The sequence below is a fragment of the Rhinoderma darwinii genome, chromosome 5 (genome assembly GCF_050947455.1).
Source record: "Rhinoderma darwinii isolate aRhiDar2 chromosome 5, aRhiDar2.hap1, whole genome shotgun sequence".
In the NCBI taxonomy this organism is placed as follows: domain Eukaryota; kingdom Metazoa; phylum Chordata; class Amphibia; order Anura; family Rhinodermatidae; genus Rhinoderma; species Rhinoderma darwinii.
Window position 1 is genome coordinate 219,148,773 of NC_134691.1, and position 14,239 is coordinate 219,163,011.

Consider the following 14,239-nt stretch of genomic DNA (forward strand, 5'->3'; position numbering starts at 1 on the left):
CACTAGAGATGGCACAAGAACAAGAACAGCACGGGATACAGGATACGGGTAGCAGGGCACGGGAACACAGGGAACAGGATACGACTACTGGACCTTTTGCAAGGCTAACAGAGGAATACAAACAAAGCTCAGGCAAGGAGTAAAAGGGCAGAACCCTTCTTATAGTCCAGGGTGATTATGGGCTAATTAATGTTCTACATGTGCAGAGGAGAAGTGAGGGGAGGAGATGCGGGCCAGAACTCACAAGTCCATGGCTGCGACCGTCGAGGGGTGAGTAATCCCGATGGTCCGCGGCTGTGGATGCTACAACCATTATGATTTTTCTTTAAGTACACAACAAAGAAATGAAAATCCTTAGTTATGTGCCCACCATACTGCCCATGTACATGTTACTTTTTTTTATAGCTAGGCTCGTTCCAGTGCAATATGATAGAGTAGCCTCCAATAGAAAGAAAAGTGCTGAGGAGAAGTCGGTCTCTCCGGGATAAACAGGCTTACAATAATGACCTTTGGCACCACTCGTACCATTCTGTAGATGAACCAATGGAATACAACCTTTCTACTACTTTCAATAAAGAAACCTTATCTGGATATATTTTAACATGTAAGCATCAAAAACCCTTGAGAAAAATACTACAATAGCATAATCATCTTACCAATTCTTGACCATCCTGTTGCAATGGTAAAAAAGTGGCTTCCAAAATGCTGATTTGATCTTTACTAAGTTTCTGCCAGAGTCCAATCAATACAATTACCAGCTGCGTCGCAGTCTTCAGTTTTATGAATGCCCGGAAGAGGTTGTTCTGCAGTTCCTCAGTGGCATCCGCTATACCTATTACCTACAGAACAAATAAAGACAGTTCAAATGATCTCATGTTTGAGCAAGGACAGAAAACACAAAAGCATCATCAATTAGAGTTAGTGCTTATTACCATGGCTGTATTATGGAGCTGTATTAATAAATCCATAGAATTCTATGGGCCCAAACTGAAGCTCCATACTGTACAGTATATAGAGAATATCGTTTTCTTACTCCAGGAAATATGTTATCTGCATGTACTACCCATATCAATCAAAGAGATCACAGTTTTTATTTTCTTACTAGCACAAGAAAAATTAAAACTTATGTCGAATTGCAAATGTTTTTTGTCAGCACTAGTTGCCATAAATGCCTATTCATTTGTCTTTAATTCCACATTTTATATATAGAACATTTAGATTTCATTGAATTGTAGAACACTCAGTAAACAGTTTTGACAGGATGACATGGTTGGAAAGAACAAGACAAACTAACAATAGTAAATATGACTGTAGGAATAAGGAGTGGAGTTTGTATTTTAGCAATTCTTGCAATCCAGTGTGACCTGTAGTTTCCTAAAAGGCTATTAAAACTTAAATGGGTATTCCCATATTAAGTATTTATGGCTAATGCACATGATATGCCATAAATGCTGATCGGTGTGGGTCCCACCTATGGGACCCTCACCTATTGGCTGATACAAAACCGCCACAGTCTCCTAGAGTTCAATAGAGAGGTGGCTACGCTCAGCTCTCATAACTCCCATAAACATCAATGGAGAGGGTCACGCACAATGGAGCGGACCCATGTACTCCCGATAGGTGAGGGTGTCAGAGGTGGAACCCGAACCTATTAGGCTTTTATGACATATAACTGCCTAAATGGGAATACTCCTAATCACAGCGGACTAAAGAAACAATTAAAAGACAGATTTGCTCAGGATACATCTTGAAAGAATTCTTTTTTTTCAACTATAGAATTCCTAAAAGCAGGGGAAATAACGTAATACTGAAAATTATTCTGGAAATAGTCAATAATATGGGCCCAGAAGAGGTATTAAATCAATGGAAGGAATAACCAAGATGAAATGTACCGGTTAGATCAGGGGTGGGCAAACTTTTTGACTCGCGGGCCACAATGGGTTCTAAAATTTGACAGAGGGGCCGGGCCAGGAGCATTTGGAGGGAGTGTTTGGGCCGGATATACTAAAGCATTAAATGTAGTGTGTGCAAACCTCATAGCACAGTAAGAACACTACAACCCAATTTATTAACTGTCTTTCAAATGTGAAAAATAGCCCTTATCAGTTAATAAATTTGTCTCAAGGAATATGCAAGATATGGCATTTACATACTATTTCGCAGATACTGGGAGGAGGAAATGTAAATAGATTAAAATAACATACGCACTGTGATTTATCAAGAAAAAAGTTCTGTTGACTCTGTAAATTAGCTGCCAACCTCTGAGCAGTAGCCGCCCGTTCTTGTGTTGACTGCTTGCTAGCATAGTTTGCATGCTTCGTGGCAAAGTGACGGCTGATATTGTACTCTTTGAAAACCGAAGGGCTTAACGGTGACGTGAAACGAAGTGAAAATTAAAGTGAAATAAAGAGAAATACGCGCCACATTAACCCCTTAATGACCGGGCCATTTTGCACGTTAATGACCAAGGATTATTTTTTGTTTTTCCACGGTCGCATTCCAAGAGTCGTAACTCTTTTTTTATTCCGTCGACATAGCCGTATAAGGGCTTGTTTTTTCCGGGACGAGTTGTATTTTGTAATTGTACCATTTTTAGATGCTTATAACATATTGATTAACTTTTATTAACTTTATTTTAGGAGAGAATTGAAAATAAGCAGCTATTCCAGCATTAATTTTCACGTTATAAATTTACGCCGTTTACTATGCAGCGTAAATAACATGTTAACTTTATTCTATGGGTCGGCACGATTACAGGGATACCAAATGTGTAAAGGTTTTATATGTTTTTTCTACGTTTGCACAATAAAAACCCTTTTAGAAAAAAATTACTTGTTTTTGCATCGCCGCATTCCAAGAGGCGTAATTTTTTTATTTTTCCGTCGATGTGGCCGTACGTGGGATTGATTTTTGCGGGACAATGTGTAGTTTTCATTAGTACTATTTTGGGGTACATAGGACTTATAGATGAACTTTTATTTTATTTTTTATGGGGGGAATGGGAGAAAAGAGAGAATTTTGCCGTTGTTTTTTTGCGTTTTCTTTGGACGCCGTTCATCCGGCGGTTTAATTAATGTGTTCATTTTATTGGTCAAGTTGTTACGATCGCGGGGATACCATATATGTGTATGTGTGATTTGTTTTGACCGTTTTATTAAATAAAACCACTTTTTGGGGCAAAAAAGTAGTTTTATTTGACTTTGACTGTAATTTTTTTATTTTTTTTTTCACAAACTTTATTTAACGGTTTTACTTTTTTTTTTTTAGTCCCACCAGGGGACTTCACTATGCGATATGCCGATCGCATATATAATGCTTTGGTATACTTTTCAGTGTAAAACTGACAGGCAACCTGTTAGGTCATGCCTCTGGCATCGCCTAACAGGCAGATGCTGAAGACAGACCTGGGGGTCTTTGTTAGACCCCCGGCTGTCATGGAAACCCGACGGCGACCCGCGATTTGTTTGCGGGGGCGCCGATCGGGAGACAGAGGGAGTTCCCCCCTCTGTCAAACACATTAAATGCTGCTGTCACTGTTGACAGCGGCATTTAATGGGTTAAACTGCCGGAATCGGCGCGTGCTTCGATTCCGGCAGTTGCAGCAGGAGCCAGGCTGTGTATAACAGCCGTGCTCCTGCCGCTGATCGCGTGGGTAAACTGTCAGTACCCGCGCGATCACAGGACGGATATATCCGTCCTCCTGCGCGAACTAGCAGCTGCTGAGGACGGATATATCTTGGACAAGTTCGGCGGGCCGGATTAAAAAGCCTAACGGGCCGTATGTGGCCCGCGGGCCGTAGTTTGCCCATGTCTGGGTTAGATACACAAAACCAATCATCTATTAAAAGTGCCTGTAATGCATCCTCTCTGCTTATGTCTACTGAGAGATAGAAGGAAGTAGGTTACCGGTAAGAAGTAACATTTTGTAGGCAAGTGACACAAAATACAACACCCAAGTGGCATACAACTGATTAAATATCCTTCCACTTTACAATGTACTTTAAATGTGTGATATGATGAGCTGTATATATTGGAAGAATTTTTCCTATATTATAAATCTGGTATTCTTTACAAAATATATACAGCTCAAGGTAAAACACTAATACTGTCATAAAAAGCTTGTATAAGTTATGCATAGGTTTTACTGCAAGAGCTTTGAGACATCAGTATATGGTGGATGTACGAATAAGGGTATGTTCACACGGCTTATTTACGGACGTAATTCGGGCGTTTTCCGCCTCGATTTACGTCCGAAAATGCGGCTCGATAGCGTCTGCAAACATCTGCCCATTCATTTGAATAGGTCTTACAATGTTCTGTTCCGACGGTCATTTTTTTTACGCCCCGCTGTCAAAAGGCGGGGCGTAAATAGACGCCCGCATCAAAGAAGTGCCTGTCACTTCTTCAGACGTTAAATGGAGCCGTTTTCCATTGACTTCATGGAAAAACAGCTCCATTTACGTCCGTAATTGACGCAGCGAAAAAGCGCCTCAACATGCCATTACGGCTGAAGTTACGGAGCTGTTTTCTCCTGAAAACAGCCCCGTAATTTCAGCCGTAACGGACGCTGCCGTGTGAACATACCCTAACACTAAATCACTATCCATAAAAACCTGTACATAGATCTTAGGGGACAGCAGCAACAACAACAACCTGACAAAACAGCCGAAATAAGTGTATATGTGAGGACCCAACATGAGACGGTGAAGAGGTCGCAATCATACCTGGCCCCATATGCCGGTTAAATGGTACACACCTTCCAACATTTTAATCTGAAATTGAGGAACATTTTAAGCTCCACCAAAGAACACCCCAAAACAGCCCAGAAATGCCTCCTATTTATTAGGCAAGCTTCATTCCTTTCATGGTCTGGATTGTGGGAAAATTTTGTAAAAAGCAGGACTGTTGTCAGGTATGAAAGTGAGTGATGTAAAGATATATCATGGGGATGTTATAACGCTAGAAAGATCTACCTCAGAATATTATTAAATTTCACAGGAGGATAGGCGGGATATGCGCTGTTAATTTCCATTTTGTGTACTCCACGTCGCGTGCACACATTGGAGAGGTCTCCTTAGGGCTTCAGCGCGCAGAAACAGTGCAGCATTACAACGGGGGCTAGAAAATTAGTATGACAAAAAGAAATACATATTCTTAATTGGGATTTGTAACTCTATGTAATCCTTCACTGGTTAATGGATGTATAAGCTGGTGACAGATTCTCTTTATCTGTTCACATCTGCATTATGCAGTTTCTGTCAGGAGCTTTGAAACTGTAACCCCTGACTAACCCCATTGTAAGTCAATGTGCTCCATCAGGATTTGATGGGATCCATTTCAAAATGTTAAACAGATGAGGATATATATTAATTTCTTCTACATTTGTAAACCTCCATAAAGGTATTTATACAGCAATTTATAAAAATAACATTTATTCCCAGTATCTCTCTCTGGTTATCTGGTTGTATATAGGCAGGTCTCACTAGGGTCTGAGAAAATTTGCGACAACCCCTATGGGAGCTTAGTGGAGGCCATAATAGCTGTCACTCAGCTTTCCCAGAAACAGATAAAACTAGGCGAAGGCTCAAAAGAACTTGAAAGAAGGCAATATCTCAAGGTCTTATAATTGAAGACATATCTTCTTAGATATAACCCGTCTTTAGATGCAACTCGGCTGCTACAATTGCCCTATACTGTAGGATGAAGATTCATGTTTCAGAAACTGCGGCCAAGAAAAAAAAAAAAATAGAGTAATAAATAGGAAGAAATACGAATTACTAATTATGAATTACAGGACCTGTCTGTGAGGAGAGACATAATTCAAGGCATTTCTCACAATTACTACACACCAAGAAGAACACCGCTTGGAGGCGGTAAATAAGTCAATATTGTTATATTTACCGGTCAGTGTATCGCGGGGACTTGCTCACCACCATTTTGTCCGCTCCAATCGGCAAACTGTACACCGAGTAATGCTGGGGACTATTTTACTGACTCTATTGTAGGTTTTGTCCGACCCCCAAGCGGCTGTTACGTAGAATGACTCGTCACTCTAGTCTGACCTAGCAACTGTTCCCCAACCAAGGGCAAACGCAGGATTTTTAAAGTGCCGTTTCCAAACACATACATTTCAAACAAAGTTATTTTTGCCATGCAACTGATACCCGCTTTTTACGCTACAAGTATTGGTCTACACGTATACACCAGCCGAGCCTTTTATATTACAAGCTCTAATAAAAAAAAGGGCTAGGCAATATGTGCTGACCACTACTGGAAGCATAAATACCAACGTAGATAGTGCCACACTCAGTGCCTGCCTCTTGTAGATGGTGCCCCACACTGCCCCCTGTAGATAGTGCTACAGTGTCCCCAATAGATAGTACCCCATATTGCCACACACTGCTTCCTGCAGATAGTGCCACACAAAATCCAGCGCGATTCAGTTATGTCATCGGATGGCATGCACAGGGATCCTGTCCCAGTGTCTTATACAGTGCAAGCCTAACGTGCCTGACCTGTAGCCTAGTGAATGGTTTCCTGCTCCGCCATAGTATTCAATTGTATTTGCATCCTGAGGACGCAGATACAATTGAATTTGAGGGGGCAGGGTTAACCGGGACAGTAATTTGCCGGGATTGTCTCTGTAAATTCCAGACAGTCCCAGCAAATTCGTGACTGCTGGCAACTATGATAGAAGCTGCAGCAACATGGAGGAGATTATACAGCAGTAATAAGCAGTGTAACTGAGAACCCAGCACTGCGGTGACGTAGAAATTTTACCAGCAGAATGTGGCTTTCCCACTCTGCTCCTGCTCCCTAACCCTGCCCCCCTTCCATAGATTTAAGGCCCTTTTACGCCAGCCAATTATCGGGCAACCGAGCATCACAGAACACTCGTTCCTGATCATTTTCCTGTGTCAACAGGGAAACGATCAGCCAATGAACAAGCAAACGCTCGTTCATCGGCTGATTGTATCGTTATTAATGCAGAAAATATTATCGTTGTCGGCAGCACATCTCCCTGTGTAAACAGGCAGACATGCTGCCGACATGATAGAAATATATGGGGACGAGCGATCAGAGTAATGAGCGCTCATCCCCCTACTAGCTCCTTGTGAAAGGAGCAAACGAGCATCAACAACGAGCGGTCTCATTGATAGGCACTCGTTTACACCTTTAAATTCAGCGTGCGTGTTGCTAACACAATCTCTCTCGGCCCCCTCCATCTGCCCCCCTCCCCTTTCCATAGACTTGTATAGTAGGCAGTAAAGAGACACACCCCCACCTTCTGCAGCCCGTCTCCTCTGCTCTCTAACCACGGACGGACTTTGCCTAACAACAGGGGTTGGACAGCAGATTACAGGATGGGAGATAGCTAGTGGCAGTAACTTCACACAGAATTTGGATAGATAAAACAAATACATTTTAACAGTAAGTTACAAAGTCTATGCATATCCGGTATACTATAAGATCAGCATAAGTTGTTTGAAAAGTTTGTCAATTTAAGCTTATTGCCAGGAAACCAATCTAGCAAAAAGGGATTGTTGAAAGCAAAGTCACTTTATAGCTGTAGAATTCTCAACCAATTTGCTGTCTCTGAGGATGAGCAGCTTGTAATTTTGCAGTTTGTCAGTAGTTCACAAATGAACCAATATGTGTGGATTTTACATTCCAAAGCATTCATTCAGATAACATATCACTGTGCCACAATGGTCCTTGTAAAGTGTATTCACAAGGTAGCCTCTAACTAAATGCTTTTGATCCCGTTAAGAATAGGATCGTCTGATATATACCTGGCTGTGCCTGAATGCTGTGCTTTGTTAGGGAAATAACTGCTACAGCCTAATACGGCCATGTTTTGTAAGTAATAGAATGGCGCCAGGATGACAGTCAGCATGAAATGTCAGCGTAAACACTTTTTTTGTTACAATGTTTTTCATTCTTCTTACACTGCACAATCTTCTCAGATGAAATTCCGGAGACCAATAGGTGCAGATCGTTTTCTGATAGGAGCATGGAAAGATTTAAAGAATTCTGAGACTTGTGATTATTATAATTGCTTTGATCTCTTATTGATATTATGACACATATACAAATTTATTAAACATTTTTTTATTTATAGGGATCTAATATTTAGGTATATCATAAAATAAAAACGAACACTAATCATTTTGAGGCACAAGGTATTTTGAAAGCTAATAGGTGGCACTGCTATCTGGCAACAGTCAAAGGTAAATTTATCAAATTAAACATGACATCATTAGTACTTGGCCAGCTTCTTAGAGTAAATTGCTGGATATTAAAAAGTAACAGCAGAAAATAGAGGAGCCGCACACAATACTGTCTTCTAGGCTCCTGTATTCTGTGTGGAAGAGTCAGTTGCAAGGCTCACACGTCGTGTATGTGTCCACCATAAATTTTGCTGCGAATTTGCAGTAAAATTTCTTGCAACCTTTGCCAGGGATTTGCCACGGATCTCACCCTTTGCATTGCACTGTGAAAATCCGCACCAAAATTGACATGCTGCGGATATTCAAATCCGCAGCATGCCCTGAATTCAGCGCCGATTTGTTCCTTTACATGTGGATCGTTTTTTGAAAACTTATAGGCCCCTGTTACTATAGTAACATTACACTTACCCTCTCCGCTCCTGAATCAATTCTGGGCGGTGCGTTGGGTCCTGACATCACAACGTTATGTGTACCGCACTCAACATTGTGATGCTGAATGGCATCAGGACCCGAGCTGCGCCCAGAGAAGAAGAGGACCGGGTTCAGAAGTGAGGAGGGCATAGTTGCCAACAGTCCCAAAATTGCCACTTATGTCCAGAATTTACAGAGACAGTAGGCAAATTACAGTTCCGGACGTGTCCCGGCAACTGCCATATTCAATTGTAGTTGCGTCCTCAGGACACAGATACAATTGAATACTAGAGCAGGAAACTATCCGCTTCATGCACTGCTATACACTCCTCCTGGAGTGGAATCCCTGGCCAGAGCGCTGCCGACGCTCTGGCCGGGGATTTTGCTCATAGAGGAGAACCTGACGTCACTATTCATATATGGACAGTGAAGTCAGGGGCTCCTCCTGGAGCGAAATCCCCAGAGCGCTGCCGACACTTTGGCCGGGGATTCCGCTCCTGGAGGAGCCCCTGACGTCACTATCCATATATGGACAGTGACGTCAGGGGCTCCTCTAGGAACAGAATCCCTGGCTAGAGAATTGTTGATACTCTGGCCGGGGATTCCGCTCCCAGATGGAGCCCCTGTCTAGGAGCGGAATCCCCGGGCAGAGATTTGCCGATACTCAGGCCAGGGATTCCGCTCCTGTATATATGTGGACAGTGACGTCGGGGGCTCCTCCCGGACCGGAATCTCCAGGCCAGAGCGTTGCCAACGCTCTGGCTGAAGTTTCCGTACATAGAGGGAGCCCCTGACCCCACTGTCTATACATGGACAGTAACGTCAGGTGCTTCTGCAGCAGCGGAATCCCTGGTCAGAGCATCAGCAATGCTCTGGCCGGGGATTCCACTCCTAGAGGAAGCCCCAATGGCACTATCTACAGGGAAGGGTCTGTTTGGCTATCTACAGGGTGGGGTATGTGACACTAGCTACAAGGGAGTGTGTTTGTGGCACTATGTGCAGCGTGTCTGTTTGTGGCACTATCTATAGGGTGTGTCTGTGGCAGTATCTACAGGGGATATGTGTGGCACTATCTACAGGAGGTTGTGTGGCACTATTTACAGAGGGCACTGTGGCATTATCTACAGAGGGAACTGTGGCATTATTTACAGAGGGGGTGTGTGGCACTATATACAGGGTGGGTGGGTGGCACTATATACAGAGGGTACTGTGTGATTATCAACAGAGGGCACTGTAGCATCTACAGGGGGCTGTTTGGCTCTATCTACAGGGGGCATGGCACTATCTACAAAGGGCACTGTGGCATTATCTACAGAGAACACTGTGGCATTATCTATAGGGTGTGTGGCATTAGCTACAGAGGGCACTGTGGCATTATCTACAGGGGGCTTTGTGGCACTATCTACAGGGGGTGTGGCACTATCTACAGGGGAGCTGTGTGGCACTATCTACAGAGGGCACTTTATCTACAGAGGGCTCTGTGGCACCATCTACAATGGGGTCGTGTGGCACTATCTTAAGGGGGAGCATGTGGCATTATTTACAGGAAGCAGTGTGTTGCAACACCTACAGGGAGCAGTAGGTGGCACTATCTACTGGGGCAGTGTGGGGCACCATCTACTAGGGGCACTGAGTATGGCACTATTTATCTATTTTTTACACTACCAGTAATGGTCAGCACATATCGCCTAGCCTTAATGATACAGTGAGACATCACCTGCCTGTATACAACAAGATAAACAGAGAGATATTGGCCACTATAGTTGTCAGCCAAACTAGTGCAGACACTTTTGTTCATTTATTTGTATGCAAAAATTCTGGGAATAAAGCCATGAACATTAGCCACAACCGGCACATAAACCCCATCCCATAAGACACACCCACCAAAGAACCCACACCCCAAGTGTCCCTTGAAAATTTTTTAAATGTTGCCAACTATGGGAGGAGAAGTATGAGAATATTGTCTGCTGGGCCCTGTATCTAATCCTAAAATGGGAGATACAGTCTACTTGGGCCATGTATGATACAGGTATGATCTGCAGCTAAATGATGGGCGGTAGCATTCTTTTTGTAAAACACCAACTCCCAGCATATCCTAACCATTGTTCAGGCCATGCTGGGAGATGTAGTTTCACATGGTAGAAACTTATATAGCAGGGGTTAAACTGAATTTTCAAATGATTTCTGTACTGTATTTATGTTTGTGCTGTATATATGTCCTGAGCTTTGTTTTGGTGCTGTATATATGTACTGAGCTTGGTTTTGGTGCTGTATTTATGTACTGAGCTTGGTTCTGGTGCTGTATTTATGTACTGAGCTTTGTTCTGGTGCTGTATATATGTACTGAACTTTGTTCTGGAGTATTTTGTATATACTGAGCTTGGTTCTGATGCTGTATTTATGTGTGAGCTTGGTTTTGGCGAAATATTTATGTGAGCTTGGTTCTGGTGCTGTATTTATGTATTGAGCTTTGTTCTGGTGCTGTATTTATGTACTGAGCTTTGTTCTGGTGCTGTATTTATGTACCGAGCTTTGTTTTGGTGCTGTATCTATGTACCAAGCTCGGTTCTGGTGTTGTATATATGTAATGAGCTCTGTTCTGGTGTTGTATATATGTACTGAGCTTTGTTCTGGTGCTGTATTTATGTACTGATCTTTATCCTGGCTCTGTATATATGTACTGAGCTTGGTTCTGGTGAGGTATATATATATATATATATATATATATATATATATGTGTACAGAGCTTTGTTCTGGTGCTGTATATATATATATATATGTACGGAGCTTGGTTCTGGTGCTGTATACATTCACTTTATTCTTAAGGTAAATGTAGATTTAAACAACAGAGACTGGTTCTTTAACCCCTTAACGACCACCCACCGTCTTTTGACGTCAGGCGGTGCAGGTACTCAGTCTACGACGACGCCTTTTGGCGTTGCTGTAGTAGAGGGGGTTTAGCGGCACCCTGGTGAAGTCTGCACTAAAAACCGGCTGTAAGTAACAGGTCCGGTTCTTAGTGCAGCCATCAGGACCTGCCGATTTCGTCGTAACAGCATGTGACCGCTGTGACAGCCAATCACAGCGGTCACATGCTGTTACTGTGTACAGAGCCGCCGGGAGTGTCTAAATGACAGCTCCTGCTCTAAGAACGAGCTGTTGCTACCAGCTCTGTTCTTAGAGCAGTGATCAGGAGCCAATAGTATTGGTTCCTGATCTTTTGTGTTCACTATGAGATCCAATCTTAGTGTATCTGTTTCTCCTCACTCTGTTCTAGCTGTGGAGAGAAACAGATACAAGTGTGTCAGTGTCCCCACACAAAATCACTTGTTCCTCACACACAGTTTAAAAAAAACCAAAACATTTTTTCAGTATTTTATAGTATACAGTATATACATATATATATATCAATATAAGTATATTTACTGTATATACTAAGAATCGTACTATAAACTACTTTGTTTTTAGGGTACGCTGTTAGACGGTGTGTACGCTGTTAGACGGCGTAGGGTGCTGTTCTGGGCTTGGGTTTACGGTTTGTGTTAGGCGTAGGGTTTAGGTTTAGGTTTGAAAAAAAAAAAACGTTAAAAAAAAATCCAAAAAAAAACCGTTTAATTCCTTTAGTGTTCTTAGTTGATTAGTTGATAAAAAAATTTAAACCGCTAGTTCCATTTATTATTTGCGGTTTAGACTATATAATCATTATGGCTGCCAGAAGATACAGCGTTGAGGAAGCCTATCAGATACTATGCTCAGATACGGATTCTGCATCTGAAGTTGAACTTTTACTTGAAAGCGACAGCGAAAGTGTCGCTTCAAGGGATTCTACGGATATGAGACCCAGCATCAGTGATATGGGAGACGGTGCAGTTGCCACAACGTCCGTTCAAAGTGCAGCAAATGAAATTACACAACTCCACCAAACCAATTTAGTGTGGGAACCCACAAGTTTATTTTCTCCCACCATAAATGACTTTATTGCTACTCCTGGCATAAGTCCCAATGTCAGTAATTTTTCACCACTAAATTATTTTTATATTTTTATTACGGACCAAGTTTTGGAACATTTTGTGCATGAAACAAATTTGTATGCCAGGCAGTACATTGCAAATAAGCCTTCGTCACCTCATGCCAGGTTGAAGAATCCCACAAATGCAATGGAAATAAAAAAAAATTCTGGGCCTCACCCTTAATATGGGAATTATAAAAAAAACCCTCTATTAGGAAGCCCTATACATGCCACCCCCATTTTTTTCTGGCATTATGTCACGCAGCAGGTATGAAATACTTATGCGATTTCTCCACTTTAGTGACAATCTACAGGCACCCCCTTCCAGCGACAGAAACCGTGACTGGCTGTATAAATTAAGGCCTTTGCTAAATTTTCTTAATTCCTCCTTTTTAGGAGCATATACCCCATAACAAAATTTAGCAGTGTATGAATCGCTAATGAATTTCAAAGGGCGTCTCTCATTCCGCCAATTCATACCCTCAAAAAGTGCAAAATACGGGGTAAAGATCTACAAATTATGTGAAAGCACTACTGGCTACACATGTGCATTTAAGATCTACGAGGGTAAAGACAGTGAATTTAATCCACCAGGGTGCCCTCCAAATATTGGTACCACTGGTAAGATTGTGTGGAATTTAATTGGCCCTGTCCTACACAAGGGGTATCATGTATACACAGACAGTTTTTATACCAGTGTGCCATTGTTTAGCGCCCTTCATTGTGCCAACACCGGAGCCTGTGGCACAATATGCAGGAATCACAAAGGTTTCCCACGTCAACTTGTGGATAAAAAACTACGAAAGGGGGAGTCATGCACTTTTCAAATTGAGAAGATGCTGGCTTTAAAATTTCGTGACCGCAAGGACGTCTACATGATCAGCACTATCCATACAAGTGCAACAGCAACTGTTAGAGAACGTGGGGCCTCTGCAGATAGACAAAAGCCTGTGTGTGTCATCGGCTATAACAAATTCATGGGTGGGTTAGATTTGTGCGACCAGATGTTACAACCTTATCTGGTTAAAAGGGAAGCAGCTTCGCTGTATATTTAGGAGATGCCAAAATGTAGGGTTCTTTTAGAGATTTCTTTTTTTTTATCACTTTTTTTGGGAGGGAGGGAAATATAATTTTCTAGATTGAGTCATTTTGGGATATAACCCAGTTATAGAAAGTGGAATAAGGCCCTGAAATTCATTCAAGATAAAATTGTGCCCTGAAAGCTTTTTATTTCCTTTTCCGTTATGACTATGTCCTGCCATAAATAGCTGTTACTGACTGGGGATACGGCATAATTTTTTCTTTTTATTCTAAGGATTTCTAATAAGCGAGCTGTTCCTTATCAATACACTATGGGCTTTATTACAGTTTTGTTCGGGTTTTTGGTGGACCTCTTACACCCGACAATACTTCTAGAAATAGCGACATTAATTTGGGGAGTAGTGGTACTGTATCTATACCTACGGTGTGGGACACTGCCCCTTTATATATTCTACAGGTGATTGGTTGTTTTGTGCACATGGCGGTTCCTACCTTGCCGGGCAGGGGCTTGTTATGGTGTACCGCGTCACTTGGCACATTCGTCCCT

At 42.2% G+C, this 14,239-nt stretch overlaps 1 protein-coding gene across 2 annotated transcripts in view; it reads right to left on the reverse strand.

The window, feature by feature from the left end:
* Window positions 1-14,239, reverse strand: part of BBS9 (Bardet-Biedl syndrome 9) — a 462,971-nt gene that overhangs the window by 66,728 nt on the left and 382,004 nt on the right. For both annotated transcript variants that reach the window (XM_075826942.1, XM_075826941.1), the window contains one exon: window positions 657-839. In XM_075826942.1, coding sequence (XP_075683057.1) covers window positions 657-839 — 183 coding nt within the window. The remainder of the gene's footprint in view (window positions 1-656; window positions 840-14,239) is intronic.